We start from the raw sequence: 16,382 nt of genomic DNA, 5'->3' as shown, positions 1-16,382 counted from the left end.
ATACTACCACCAGTCCAAATGATTAAATGGAACCTCAAAGAATTAAAGAGAGTATCTCAAGATAACGCTATTTTTACGAACGCTATTCTAACATAAAATATGTTCGTTCGCTGTACACATAAATCGCGAGGAAAATGGCATAGTTCATAAAAGTGTCATATTTTTGAGAGTCCTATAAAAATTTTACTCGTACTTGAATTATCATAAAATGTTAGCTACCCAATTTAATCTTTTTTACTTTTTATACGTTAGTATAATTTGAAAAGTGACGGCTGATATAACTCATGCGTATTTTGTATTCAAAGCATATTTCGATAAATTTGAAGCATTTTTTAATAAATATTAGATTAGAGAATTAATAATTAAATATCAAAGTTTTCGCGCACGTACAAATAAAAAAGACTCGAAAATTTTGAATATAAAACAGCAAACCAGCAAAACCACACAGTTTTTTTAGAACAGATCCCCCTCCCCTTTTTCCAAAACTCCTCCCTTGAAAGTTCTTTTATTTGAATATATAATTTGGATATGTTTTCTTTGGATGTATTTGATATAAGTAATTATATTATTCTAGAATGTAACTTTTTGCGTTCATCTAAAATTCTAAAAAGTTTCTGTGCAAAGATAGTTGTAAATAATTAAAATGAAGTATAATGACTAAGCGATGATTGCTATAGATAGTTAGTTCAATTTCGAAAAGGCATTAACAACATCACAAGGTATTTCTGTCTTAATATTTAAAGCTATGTAAAAACAAAAGTATTAAATAACGAAATAACGCAATTATTAAACGTTTAATGATAAAGATCGAAGAAATAAATTCCGTCTTTTTTTTCAAAGATTATAATTTAACAGCTTTTTATTGCATAAAATTCTTTTTTACTTCGAAATAAAAAAAAATCTGTTTTTCTTTATCTCTAGACGCGCATTTTAGCATTTAATACATTTTTAACATAGATTCAAGTTTTACGAGGTCCACAATTTCAATCTGAACGGTACATATACAGATCGGTTAGCCGCCTCCGGCAGATAAAAAATTAAAATGCAAATAACGCACGTGTCTCGGGAGATTACACAATATCGCGTATAAACGTACGCGTTCCTGAAATAAGAATGGTCGTGTTTAAGGCAGTCATTTTGATAAACGCCTCGTACCTAGCCCGACAGTCAGTTGGCAAGCATTCCCCTGGTGAAACGAGCAAATTTGAATAACGGTGGAGCGTGAGGGTAGCCGAGCTCTGCAGCATTAATTCAAGTCTCGTACTTACGGCACGCGATTAAACACAGCCTCGTGTTTCTCACTGCTGTGCACTAAGTGCAGCCGCACATATCACGAGTTTATACATCTGTCTTATATCCTACTTAAGAATTCATCGGACCTTGGCACAAGTTTTCCCGATATTCGGTAAAACTGACGCGAGGCGCGATCATGCTTAGTGTCGCTCATGCATGTCTCCTTAAAGCGAATCACGAGCAGAAAATATGACGTGTAAATACGGAATGCATTTGAAATAACCTGACGCAAAGGAATATATCGCGTCAGTTTGTCGAGTACGCATTGATTAATTCGACAGTTTCGATTTTATTGCCAACGATGAATGCAAACGACTAACGAGACAGACGGCTAGGAAAAACGCCAACTTAAACTCAACCGCTGGAAAATAAGCTGAGATTACGTTAGCATATAGTGACAGAAGTGGTAACAGCAATATCACTGAATTTCTACGACGGTCCTTTCCGACACAACAGTCCTCGACATTTCCACTTATGAACGTGTCGTTGAACACAGATTAGAAAAACTTGTGCTCGTTGCGATGGAAAACGCACTTGAGAAGCTACCGCAGGGTTGTTATCGAATGGAGAGAGAAAGAAAGATTTAAGTACGAACAAAGCGTACGAGAACTACGAGGAAACATATTTCGAGAAATGACTGTAGAAACTTGCAAAAAAATATGCTCTCCATACAACTCCCTGGACAAGTGCGATCGATAGATAAATTTTGACATTAGAAAAATATTAACGTTTTTTACTTAATAAAAGGACCAAGCGAATAAATTGATCAGAAAAACAAAGAATGTCTAGGATGAAGGACATAATTACATTAGTTTACAAATAGTTTATTTTTTTAAGATACTTAAAATTAAATACTAACTTTAAATACTAACTTTTATCAGCCCTTAGATCGTTATAATATATTTAAAATTAAATACTACTAACTTTTATCAGCCTTTAGATCGTTCACTCTACAGTCAATCATTAATGTATCACAATGTGATATATGTACCGCAACGGTACGTAGCTAACGGTTATATGTTCAATGCTTTACACAGTGTCCCCTAAAAAATTTGCATTCTCTATCACAATTGATTTTGGCGATATTTCACTGAAACGATTAAATGCATACGTAATGCAGCAAAAGTAATTTCGTATTTAAGCGATAAATACTACGATGGGCTCGATGCCGCCGATAATTCTCGCTTCCGAAAGCATTTGTACAAATTAATGCGATAAAACGGATCATATTATTCAGCGATTTTTTTTTTCTCCGTTCGAGGGAAAAAATTCTCAGCAAGGGAGATATAGAGGGATTTAAGGAAAGTGCGAAAAAGGCGGAAAATGGAGGATGTGAACGACGGAGAAAAGCGGTGCAATTTAGTCGGTAAGCCATAACTCCTGTAAGACCAGTAAATCGGTCGAAGTATTAAGTATTATAAGTAACTACAGCCAATTTTTTAAAGCATTCTCGGTCTTTAAACCAATATATTCGATTCGAAATCCAATTCGATTAGAAAGATAGAATTGTGTGTAAACATAAGGTCGCAAAAATATTCTTTGAATCTTTCAGACTAAAATCTCATTCAAACAGAGTAAAAATTCACTCCAATTGATAGTGAAAATATTGCCACTTGGAATGGAGTGTCGTTTTACTCTTTATAAGGGTAAATGTTTAACCTCAGCCATAGTGAATATTTCATTCGTTTAAAGTAAAACATCAGTCAAGACGACTTCAATATAAGATTAGGATGAGTTTTAAGATAAAAAAATATTTAAACTTAGTATATACGTAGATTCTTGTTAGCATTTTATCTTGAAGAAAAAAAATTGTTGACATTTCTATGTAATAGACACACAACGATCAGCGACTCGCTTGCCAAACTTCTTGCTTGATGCATGCACTATTTTCAATTCACTCTTTAATTACAAGTAAAAATATTCATTCTACGACAAAGGAAGAATTCACTCCATTTGAATGAAAAGTTATTCTAATTTAAATGATTCAGTAATTACGCTATTTTTCAAGTGGAATTTCATTCCAAGAAATTTAGATAATTCATGCGTAAGATTTGTAGCCAACGTAACATTTTTATACTCTGTGAAAATTGCTCGTTTAAACGAACCACGAAATAGCCGCTGTATTATGCCACTGCACTGGCATGAGAGAATAATTGAACGAGTCGCGAGAAAACCGAGCTGGCGCGGCGATTCGCGTGTCACTCCGAATATCGGCCACGAATCAATCGCGTGAAAAACGAGAGAATTTTCGTTCTTATCGAAGTCGCGTGACTCGTTGCTACGCTCCGTTTATATGCCAAATTTTCTCGATAAATGATGATTCCATGTCGAAATCGTAAAGTGTTTGATCGTACTTGGGATAAGTACGAGACTGATATTCCTGGAGATATCGAAATTAACTAGTAAAAGAAATAAATGTGAGAAAGGTAAGAAGGTGAAAACAGAGCAGCACATCAAGAATCTTTCAATATTCATAGGTATTGTGCATTACGCGCAGACTAGATTGATAGTCCAGGTTCAAACGAATCTTTTTCGCGTCGTGCGAAATCCTGGGAAGAGAGTCGACAACGACCGAATCGTTCCACCGACGAAACCTCCCACGCAAATCGCATTTGCATAGTTATAGGAATATTTCGGTCGACCATCGGGCCACCGCCCCGTCAACTCCGAGGAATAACGATCGGTCGGTACGCGTTCGCGAGCTCGCAATCGATCCTCGCGACAATCGCCGACAATCTGTCTCGCATAATTGCACACCTCGACAGCTTGTTCTAAAAGTCTAAGACTTTACACACTCGGAAAATTTGTGTTAAATCTAACATATTTCTCGTGTCCTAACGGTCCAAATTTTTGTGTTAATTTAATACAAGCTAAACATATTGAAGAGTAACACAAATATCACGTAAAAAAATTAATACAAAAGATGTAACGTTGACACAAACTGTCATATGGAAGCATATTTTTTCAATAAAATTATTAAATTAACATTTACAATATATTAAATTAATACATTTTATTCATTTATCTTAGAATTTACGTTTTAAAAATATATTATTTTTGTTATTTGTTTATCTACTCATAAATTGTTATCTTGACACTAAAAAAATGTTGAATATCAATTTAACATAAAGTATTTAAATAAAATATTAAATTAAATTTCTATAACAGCCCTCCGTTATAACGAGCGTTAATTTAACATGGTATAATGACATTATATTAAATTAACTTGGTCCTTCAGAAATCTAATTTAATACTGACCAATTTAATAAAATAATTAGAAATTACTTATTTTGAGTACTAGAAGCACTGAGCAATGGTTTTTAACTGTGCTTTTATTCAAAATAAGTAATTAATCACTTCTTTCCAGTATTAAGCTTCCGTAAGAGAGATATGTTAAAAATTCAACGCAGTATTTTAACAAGGATTTGAGTAGACAGGTTTTAACATAAATACAAAATGTTTTACCGTGTATTTTCGCGCACACAGAAAGAATAATTTAGCTAAATCTGAAAACCATTTTGTCGGACCATCAAAATAATTACTTAGTAGGAATCTCAAGCATAATTCTACAAAAAGTTTTGACATTCTAACAACCAGCTTGAGTGTTCTACATAATTATTTTGATAATCCAACATTACATTCAAATCTGTGTCTAAATTTTTAGATACTTCAGCAAACCCGTGCAGTCTTTTCGTGCAGATAAAAATATCCTGCGAAAACAATCTGTTCTGTGAAAACGCGGTGTCGAGAAACTTCTAGTACACATCTCTTAGTCTCGAAGAATGGGAAAAAGTTGCGGAACTGTCGTGATCGGGATAATATCTTGATTAGAACAGAAGATCATGCGATATCCGGTACAGTTAGAGTTCTTCTCGTACGAAACAGGGAAGCTGCACTGTTTGCAAAAGCTAATGGCATACTCGGGACGACGCAAGATTACCATATAAACCGCAAAACTCTTCATGTTCTCTCGTGTTCTATCGATCCCGAGCATTCGCGTCTCCTACGCCCTTTACCCTTTGTTCCTTCCTTCCGCCATAACACATTCGGTTCAGCTGACGTGGCAAACCAAGTTGCTTTGCTCCACGGCACGTGTACTTTAGAGGGTACCCTACCATCTGGTTATCAATTAAGATGCAATTCCAATAATATCTTATGAAAAATAAAATATCTCCGCTAGTTTGGAGTAAATTTTAGCGATATACAGAAACCTATTTCGCGAATAATTTTGCGCGATTTTAGCACGTCAGACCAATATTTTTCGCCGCGTTTGCTCTTATCAAAAAACGTACTTTAAAATGTATTTTACGTGAGCTCAAAAATTTAAGAAAAATCGATAGAACTTTCTAATCTACCTTCTCTATTTTTCCTACTTTTCGACCACTATAAATAAAAAAAAACGCCGACTAAATCCTCTGTTCGCTTAAATACAAAGATTCAAAAGAAAACTTTCGTTATTTCAGAAGCGCACATCCGTCTTGTGGGACAAACGCCATTATCGATTGTTTTCGTACAAGTGATATTGGTTCCTCCTTCACGCAAATAAATTCAATCCACCAAACAAATCGCTCCTGCATTGCGGCGCAACTTTCCTTTTTTTTTTTTAAAATCAGTCACTTCTAGTCGGGATGCATTTTTATTTCATGTACGTTGAAGTAAACGCAGAGGAGAACGTAACGTCCCACTCTTCGTACGTTGACGTAAAGAGAAACGATTCTGACCCGCCCGCCCTCGGCGCCGTATAAAAATTTGATCGCTTTCACGGAACAATCGGGTTTTTCAGTGACACGTACCTCCGTACTGAATTTACTGAGTAAATCCGTCGTGCAGTAAATCACACGGCAGTTGATACGCGAGCCTGGCGAGCACTGGAGAACAATAATTCTCCGGCTCGCTCTCTCAGCGACTCTTTCCGTTGTGCTTTTTCTTCTGGAGGCACTTTTCACGCGCGGAATAACTCAATCTTACTATACACACGTCGAACAACTAATAATTAATTACCTCTCAAATGTCTCTTCTTGTTTTCTGTTTCAGTCACCGAGAAGGAAATTCGTCAATGGTAAGTTCGGCTCTAAGAAAAGCAATAGGCTATTATACTAACTTGCGCGAACTTGGACAGAATGATTAAGGTTTCTGCCGATAATCAGAAGAAAATAATTTACGACAGAACTGATTTAATTCTCTGCTAAATTAAAATTTAAAAATTTTTTAATAAAAACAGACTTAAGAAAATAAAGTTTTCCGTAAAAGTAGATTTTAAAAATTCTTTCGTAATTTCCAATTTTTATAACAACGTAAAATTTTTACTTTAAATAATTATTTATATAAGAATTATTGTGTATTGTGCAGGCACAAAGGATTCCTGAAGGATTGCCCCGATGGATTACTAACAGAACAAGTATGCATTGTCAAATATATTTAAATCATATTAATTTTTTCCTTTTCTTTTGTTTAGAAAAAATGTTTGGCTACTAACAAAAAAATATTTGGTACTTGTAATAATTATACGCGATAAAATTATTATGATTTCGAGCATTATTTTAGAATTATTACTGTTATCCCATGTTAATAGGAAGAGTGACTATAAAATTATAATTATTATTAGAATAATAACAAATTCGATTGAATGCACTGATGCGTATTAAAGCGGTTGTACACTGACTTAATCTAAGTGTAAAAGTAAATATTTTGAATAATAAAATATATATTTTACCTAACGACACAATAAAATGTATTGAGGATTTCACGGTTTAATTCATTATATCTTTACATTATTACATTAATTTGTGTACGATAAGCTTTAATACGCACCAGAGTGTGCACTGAATGCTTTCAATAGAATTCGCTAATATTATATTATAGTAATAATTATAAATAAAATTGGACAGGATGATTAAATTCTTAACATTAAAATTATTTTATCATACAGTTGCAATCATAAGTACCAAACATTTTTTCTCGGTGTAACATAAGTAAGAGACGTAAAGCGCAAGAAATTAAATTGATATAAATAGCTAGAATGCGATATTTAGAACGAAAGTATATTAATCATATAATGTTACAATATCGGTTGATAATAATAACGGAAAAAAAGGTTAATCACCTACAATAATCAATAGCGAATAAAAAGCTGATGATATATATATATATGGCGATCGCGTGATTTCAGGGCTTCATAAAGATCTACAAGCAGTTCTTCCCCCAAGGTGACCCATCAAAGTTTGCCTCTCTCGTCTTCAGAGTCTTCGATGAGAACGCCGTAAGTTTCTTGACACGTATGTAAACGTCGTGGTTTTCCGCAAACCCTCATGCTTTTTAAATTTGTCAAGTCAGCGTTCACATGCAATCGATCACGCGATGCGCACTCTCACTATCTTACTCAAATTATTTTGTTTCCCTTACGCTATATATGGCGCTATCTCTAATAGCAAGTCTTTATTACCGTTTAACTGCACGATTAAGCATTTATTTAGCTCTGTATTAGATAAGAATACAAAGTTTACGTTGTAAGTTCCACGTTGAATAAATTTACGCACATCAGGACTGAAATAATCCGTATTGATCATTGCGATATTTAATCTTCTAGCTAACAATTGGTCCACTCAATTACAAATTTCATTGTCAAAAATATCAAACAATCGAATTTTCTTTATTTTACATCTGCAAATTTGGTATATATATATTTTAATTATAATGTATTTAATATTTATTTTTTAAATACGAGTTATATTGTTTTGATTCCTTAAAATATTAATTAGACTTTTAATTAAATAAGTCTTGCAGATCCAGCGCAGTTAGTAACTGATTTTGGCATCAGCTTCGAAAGAAGTAATCACCGTTGACTCTTTTTTTATATTGAGAGAAATTTTTTGTATTTGTGACTATAATTACATGTTATCACAAATTATGGTTATTACTGCTGATGTTAGCAATAATAACTATACATAGTTCTATCAACAAACATTATATTACATTATACTATAACTTTATTGAGGTGCAAAGAAGCATATACAGTTGGCGCCGAAAATTATAAATAAATTATATTCATTCCAGTCATTTTTACAGTAATAATATAACTGTAACTTATCTTAATCATTTTTGGTGCCAGCCATATACATATATTTGTTGATGGAAGTATACATAATCATTATTACTAACATTATAGCAGTAATAAGATTAAATAATAATGTTAACATAGGATTATAGTCACAAATATCAAAATTGCACTTTTCTCTCAGTGCAAACGAATCGAGTGAAGATTGGTATTCGCTGTATGTCGAGTATGTTTATTGAAAATATTGAGAAATATCTGAGACAGAAATTTTCCTTTTGGATTTCTTTCGCTATTCGATTTGCGAGAGAAAATACGAATACTCGGGAGAGGGAAAACTATTTGTACAATGTATCAGCCAATGCAGTTGCTCGACTGACAACCGATAGCTATTCGCCTTTAAAGAAACGCGAGCGCAAAGTAATCTTTGAATATTCGAAAGTCGATAGGAAAGAAGATCTCGCATGTGACAAAATAAGAATATGTCGAAATGTTGTTTCAGGACGGCACGATAGAGTTCGAGGAGTTCATAAGAGCGCTCTCGGTGACGTCACGTGGTAACCTGGACGAAAAGCTTCACTGTGAGTATTTTATCCTTTATCTCCTTCTCGAAAAACTTATCTACTCGAATTTGTAAGAATTCATTCGTGCATTTTATTTTATATCCATCTTTATCCATACTTTTGTCCGTCCACTTTGTATACATCACAAACAATTGTCGGAATCGCGTCGCCAATTCCCTTTCAATAATATTAAAAAAAATATCGTTGCAATTACTATAATTTAATTATAATTTAGTAATTTTTTTTCGATGCAAACTACATATTTTTTAGTAGAATTATAAATGTATTATTACTAAAATTATAGCAAAAACGAATATAAAAATGGAGCTTCTAACGATAATTATTTTATCATGCAATTATAGTCACAAATACAAACTTTTCTCACTGTTGATTTACTTAACGAGCTTAAGTCAATAATTTAAACTTAACTTTATTTGCAAAAATAAAAAGTTCGCCGTTAATAACCTCGAATAAAAAAATCAAAGAACTAGTATCAGAAATGCATCTTAATTGCTTTTACATTTCCATAAAATCAATAAAAATAGATAAAAAATTTTGATAAAATTACATTCAATTAATATTAAAATAAGATAATTTTTATAATTCATTATCAAACGATAAATTAATAGCCACGCTTTCTGAAAATTTTATTCCCAAAAAGAATATTTGCATATCGTAATCGTTATATAAAATTCGAGAAGGCTTATAAAAGACGATCGCAACGTAAGACGATAAACCCTCTCGATTGTTCTCTTCGCGAAAACTGTTATCGATCACAACTGAATGTAAGTGAAGAATGAAAGCTTTGCCGAGAATGTCGCGGTCTGGAATATCGTTGGAGAGACACAGAAATTACAAGCTCGCGAGAGAATCGTGCGTGAAACGAAAATACGATTTCTCATCTTCGAACAAAGTGTACCCTCGGATTTTGTGTCTTCGAGGATTTTCAGTAGCAGAAGTCAATCACGTTTTTCTTCCTTTCTTTGTCTCTTTTCAGGGGCCTTTCGTTTGTATGATGTGGACAATGACGGCTTCATCACAAGGGATGAGATGTACAATATAGTCGACGCGATATATCAGATGGTCGTAAGTGCATCTCTTTCAAATTACTTTTCGACCAGCGAGAGAAAACTTTCGACGTGAAACATTTTCTTATTTGCTTTTCAATTTCGTTGGGTTCTGTAATGCATCTTGCCCTATCAATTCTGCCTATTTTGCGATTTTCTTAAAATAACTTCATCTCCCCTATTGACGTCAGTTGTACAGAATTTGATGACAATCGCGAAAATTTTTTACGGAAAGAACGATTTCGTTAAAGTATCTAAAGAAAAGTATCTAACAAATTTAGCTATGGTAGATACCTAAAAATAATTTTGTTGGATCATCAAAATTATTATACAAGAAGCTCAAGTTACTTGCTAGAGTGTTAAAACATTTTGCAGGACTGCTCATCATGCTTCAGCTTCCCGGATAATTATTTTGATCAAACAAAATTATTTTCTAATCTGTGTATCTGACTAAATTTTTAAATACTTCAAGGAAATCGGTCTTTTCGTAGAGTCAAGAGTTCGAGTGCTGTTCGACAAACTGAGAAAAGCGAGTAATTATTATCTTAAACATCTTATTATTTATTCGCTTATTTGATATCTATACGCTCGCGTTTCTCTTATTTTGTCTTTATACAACAGTGTTTCGCTTATTCGCTATCTATATATAAGATCACAAGATAGCACAAGATTTTCGTGCTTGCTTAACAACTTGCTAGCTGCAATGCAATCGTAATGCATCGTACACACGTGTTCAATATCAGGTCAATATTTTATCCGAGCGGGCGCGTTACATGTAATCTAGCGGAAGTTATAATCCTCTTCTGCAGTTTCCAAGCGGCATGCTACAAGCGAGTTAGTAACGTAAACTATAACGTTACCTCCTCACCGCTATTGCTCCTGACAAGCACGATGTATGCGGCTTCTTTTAAGTTACAATGCAACCTCGTACTACGCAACGTGCACTCTAATCTTTCGTCGGCTGTGACGTCTACTAAAAACTTTAAAGCCCGCATTTATACCATGAATCTTGCCTTGAACAGTTCAGATGCTTATTGTTAGTTTCACAGTTAGTTTTTTGAACAACCATATCTCTTGAAAGAGAAATTTTAATTATAACTAAAATGAGAGCATTTTTGGGAAATGAGAAATCAAACGAATCGCCTATATATTTATATATACAAAATCATTAAAGTGTTACACTGCTCTGTTATTATTCGAAATTGAAACGTTATTTTATCATGTCGTTTTATATTATGCTTTAATTGATGGAACATTAAAGTAAAGATAAATAAACTATAAAGTAATGATAAATCAACGTAATTAAAGATAAATGCATTTAATGAATAATTATCATTGTGAGTTTGTTAACCACTGCAGTTGTTAATTTAATTTAACGTAAATATCATATTCATATCCGATATAATCTTTTTTAAATCTATCAACTTACTAGCACAAAATAAAAATTAATTCGTCACTTATCAATGCAACGTGCAATAAAGAAATTGCAGATTTACGTCAAAACTACGTTAATTCTGTAAAATAGAAATATAAGATCCAAATTATAGCAAGACGTAAGATCAAAAAAATAATTATTGTACGCATCAAATTTTATATTCATCCTTTAACTGAATATCTAATAAAAATATACATAATTTTTAAAAAAACTTCTTGTCTGTGTATGTGTGAACTTTCTATAAGATTTTATAAATAAAAATCTATCTTTCATTCTTATTTAAATCAATTAAAATTAATGAATCAACAGGAAAAATAGACAAATAGTTACTTATGTAAACATTAAAAAATTATTCTGTCTTTTAAATATCAGTATAAAATTAACATTAATCTCGGTCATCTCGATTCAATTTACTCTTTATCTTTTTCTAATTGTAAGAATTAGAATTCTAAAAATTAAAAAAAGATAAATAATAAGTTAAATAGAGATGAAATTTAAGTTAATCTTATATGATAGAACCAGCCTTAATAATTTGTGGAAATGTGATATCTGCGCTTCTTTATTATCAAAATATAAAATCCTCGGACTACCAAGCCCTCAGTTAAAGAAACGATCAGCTTCTAGTACAATTTGCTACAAAAAATTTAATTATAAAATTTATTAAAAGAATATATTATAAAATTTATTATATTTGTATGCCGAACATTTCATTCAATGCATCACAAGTTAATTATTAATAAACGATCAATATGCGGTTTGCCTCCGATTAATTGAATCAAACTTATTGTTTGTGTATTGTTCTGCTTGAGCTCTCAATCCGATAATAGTGGAATTTTTATTTTCAAATACACGAGAGATTCACACAAAGCGCGATGCGAAATGAGGTATAATCCAAGTATCATTAAAGGAGTATAATTATTACCTGTGAGTATCGCAATGGAAGCAACAATTCGTAATCCCCGTGTTCAATCCTATTTTGAGTTCGACACTTCAAATGAATCGCGCGAGATATCTGCTAGATAATTGTTGTCTCTTGACAGGTGCGAGTCATTAGCCGCGAGAGTTATATTAGTAAAACGCTCGAAAAGGCAATCGTGAACTGTGGTAATCGGGAACGATTGCATTTCAAAGGATAATAACGCGGCGACACGCACCAGTACCTGCTCGTTTCGGCGTCGTCGTACGAATGATGACACGGCGACACGTCACAACACAAACACCAAAGTCGCGTGCCCATTTGCTATCGTATCCTGAATTTAACATACCGTAAAATGGGATAACTGTAGTCCATTTGATGCTACAAATGCTTTGAAGCATTCTCTGATCAATTAGTGAAATTCTTTCTTCTGATTGATTAATCAAATGCTTCAAAGCCTTTATAGCGTTAAATGGATCGCACTTTTTGGTTCAAATTAAAAAAAAAAATGCTTAAATAGTACGTATGTCCAAAATTAAAACACAAAACGTCTTTAAAATGTTTTTAAAACGTTTCTCGATTTTGACACGCTGCTGTCTAGAAATTATCAAAATTTGTGCCAAAATTATTTCGACTGGGTCAAAGTTATTCGTCTCCGATTTTACAGTATTAAAAAACATATGTACATTCCGCTATGTCAAATTAAATCTGTCAATTATTATCTCGACAATGCTATTATTTTTCTCGTTAGTGTCGCCTACGGCCAGAGGCATATTTTTTATTTGCTACTGCTTATATGTTATTGCCTTATATTCTCTGTTGTGATTGGCCAGTTTGCTTACTGCTCATGTGTCATATTGTAACATTTTACATTTTTCTATGTGCCACTAGCCTAAGAGAACGATTCTCACTAGATATTGAGAACGTTTGAAAACTTATTGTTGTATTCTTTCAACAAGTACATTATAATTTAATTGATACAAAATACATACATTAAATAGTGTTAAATTTTAACTTATTACATGTAAAATTAAATTATAATTTATTTTTATTAAATATTTTATCTATAATTTTTTACTTTTCGAGAATAGCTTAATTCTTCCTGTTATTGAAACAAAATGCTTGATTAAAATTTAATTTAAAAGGAATTCTTAAATTAAAAAAAAATTATCTTCATTTTACTAGAGATAGTATACAATTATGTAAATTAATTTATTATTATCTTTTCCCAAATTTTTACTAAAAAGAATAAAATTATGTAATTTCGTTAATTACATAATTTTAAATCCAAAAATTTTTTGAATATTATTTTTAATCGCAAATAATTAAAAAATTAAAATAATTTAAATTGCTATGCTATAAAAAATATGGTAATTTAATTTCATCGATACCTTTCTACCGATTTATTAAGAGTTCGTTGTTGTTGATCAAAAATTAGGGAAATATAATAAAGACAAATTAAATTTCATAAATACTTTTCCATTAAAACGATGATAAACTTCATTCTCTTCAAATGAACATTTGATTGCCGTCGATATATGTTTATGAAAAGCTGATTTCTAAATGATAGCGAATCATTTATTAATCAATATGCAATGCAAGAGTATCATCGTCCAGTTTTATTACTGTGCATACAAAAACGAAAAAAAAGAAGAAGTAATATTTTGTTATTACTTTTTGTGTTACTATTTTCTTTCATAAATTCAAATCAAATTATCCATATTAGTAGTTATGCTATTTCTCATGTAAGCAATTAAACTGTTAGAGTTATTTAAATGCAAGCTTTTCTTTAATCATATCTCTTTAGAATTAATTACAAAATTACACGAAATAAAAAAATTCGAGTATTTGAAGAAAAATTTCCTTTGAGTTTTTCACTTAAATTACATTTACAAACCTATAAAAATTAAATTAATTCTCTAGATAGATTTATTAAATTATGTTATGTTTTCTCACGACCCCGATTTCTCAACCAAGTTCTTCAACAGAGAAAGGATTATAAGTACGAACTTAGTTTGTTTTTATTCGAGAATACACACTAAAGTGCATAGCAAATATGCACTAGCTGGCGAATTACAATTTCCTCCTCTCTTTCTCTGTAAAGCTAATTAAATTATCAATATAAAGGTGCGCAGGTTTCTGCTTACGCACTTTGAGCAAAACTTTCAATAGAAACTACGTTACTTCCACCGAGACGTGAAAAACTCATATTATGTGCCACGAAACTCTTGAACGGTCCATGGCAAATACCTCAACGCTTCATATGGCTGTTTTATACCGAATTTCGCGCAGCGATGCAAATTTTAACACGAAATTCGACGCGACCGTAGTAAATCCGTCTGGCGACAACGGTTCGCCATTAATCACTTCCAAGTCTCATTAATATTAATTTCAAAGAGAAATATAGTGAAACATTATGTGTATAAACGCGAAGTATGCACATGGTAATCCATAAATATGCAGGTCGCAGTCGACAAAGCCACATGAGACTTTGACGGCTGACCTTAAAACAATAAGCTGCGTAATACGATTGAATGCAATTGATAAAGTCAAATCACATTGCAGAGAATTAGCGGATTAACCAATATCAATTAAAATCCATGAAATCAAACGATTGCATTAAAAATCGATATTGTGAACCATTTGATCATGAACCAGGGATGGTCGGATAGCGCAAATATAACAGATAGATAAATTTGAGTGGAGTCCGGTTATTACTTTATGTCATTTTTAGTAATTTTAATTTTCCTCTAACAAGGAGTGCTTTTTTAAGCATGTCACTGAGACCGGTATTTATAGTCTGTTCTTATTTTAAAATCGTCTTAAATATCTTAAGACTAATATGGTTCTGTGATTAATTTATGATATTTTAAGCCTGTATTTAAGGTTTTATAGGTCATCTACAATAGGAGTAATATTGTATAGTAAGCCATAAGCTGTAAGAAATTGATCAATTATAGTCGATTACTCTTCTCACATTTGCCTGCGATCAGTCGATTTTTTTTACGGCTTACGATTTACTACACCATATTACATCCATTATAGATGGCCTTTAAAATATAAGAACTGACTATGAATACTGGCCTGAAAATGCCATTAGAGGCATGCGTGCCGCGGGATGGCCACCCCTGTCGTAAACCATCATGGTACTATCTGCAGCGATGGATTTGCGACAATAAAGTAATAATGGATAGTGAAATCTCTTTTTTTCCGCACGTCATTGTAATAGCGATAAAATCTCACAATAATGGGAATTTTTTGTATTTTTTTAATAATAGACAAAAATGTGCTAACAAATTGATGTTTTCTTAAAAGCTTTGTTCGATAATATCTTTCTAGTTTAAAGAATGGTATGCTATTTATAGATCCGCATAATCTGGGTAGAATAATAATTTGATATACAAAAAGAATTGTGTGTGTTTTGTTGAAATATTTAAAAATTCAGAAAATAATTTTGTGGAATCCCCAGAATAATATATAATATTACGTAGAACCAACTCAAACACACTGGTTGCTAGAATGTCAAAACTTTTGTAATATTATCATCAAGTTTGAGCATTCTATGTAAAAAAAAGTAATCATGTCATATAAATCAAAGTAATTATGTAATTATTTTAATGATTTAAGAAAATTATTTCACATACATTTTTTTTTACACAAGTTGAGCATTAAAATAATTACATAATTATTTTGATAAGTTGCCAAAATTATTTTCAGATGTATATTTATTTAGGTATTTCTCAAAACTGTAGCAAAAGTCTGAGCGGAGAACAACGGATGTTTCAGGGCCAGCAGCCGCAAGCCGAGGATGAGAATACCCCGCAGAAAAGGGTCGACAAAATCTTCGATCAGATGGACAAGAACCACGACGACAAGCTCACACTCGAGGAATTCCGGGAGGGTAGCAAGGCTGACCCGAGGATCGTCCAGGCACTCTCGCTAGGCGGCGAGTAACCCTGATTTTCATCATAGGCGGCACGCGATCCTCCAGAAATCGGGAGCCTCCACGTCGTTATTATCGTAATTGTCGACACGAACTGGGCGAGCCGCCCGTCCC

The 16,382-nt window shown here is 32.6% G+C and overlaps 1 protein-coding gene across 1 annotated transcript in view; it reads left to right on the top strand.

Annotated features, from left to right (window-relative positions):
* Positions 1-16,279, top strand: part of LOC108751273 (frequenin-1) — a 46,974-nt gene extending 30,695 nt beyond the window's left edge. Inside the window, exons 2-7 of the mRNA XM_018491363.1 lie at positions 6,328-6,352; positions 6,643-6,691; positions 7,463-7,552; positions 8,847-8,925; positions 9,905-9,993; positions 16,112-16,279. Of these exons, the coding sequence (XP_018346865.1) occupies positions 6,328-6,352; positions 6,643-6,691; positions 7,463-7,552; positions 8,847-8,925; positions 9,905-9,993; positions 16,112-16,279 (500 nt within the window). The remainder of the gene's footprint in view (positions 1-6,327; positions 6,353-6,642; positions 6,692-7,462; positions 7,553-8,846; positions 8,926-9,904; positions 9,994-16,111) is intronic.
* The last annotated feature ends 103 nt before the right edge of the window (positions 16,280-16,382 follow it).

The sequence above is a fragment of the Trachymyrmex septentrionalis genome, unplaced genomic scaffold, assembly GCF_001594115.1.
Source record: "Trachymyrmex septentrionalis isolate Tsep2-gDNA-1 unplaced genomic scaffold, Tsep1.0 scaffold43, whole genome shotgun sequence".
NCBI lineage: Eukaryota > Metazoa > Arthropoda > Insecta > Hymenoptera > Formicidae > Trachymyrmex > Trachymyrmex septentrionalis.
This window is presented reverse-complemented; position numbering and strand designations above follow the sequence as displayed.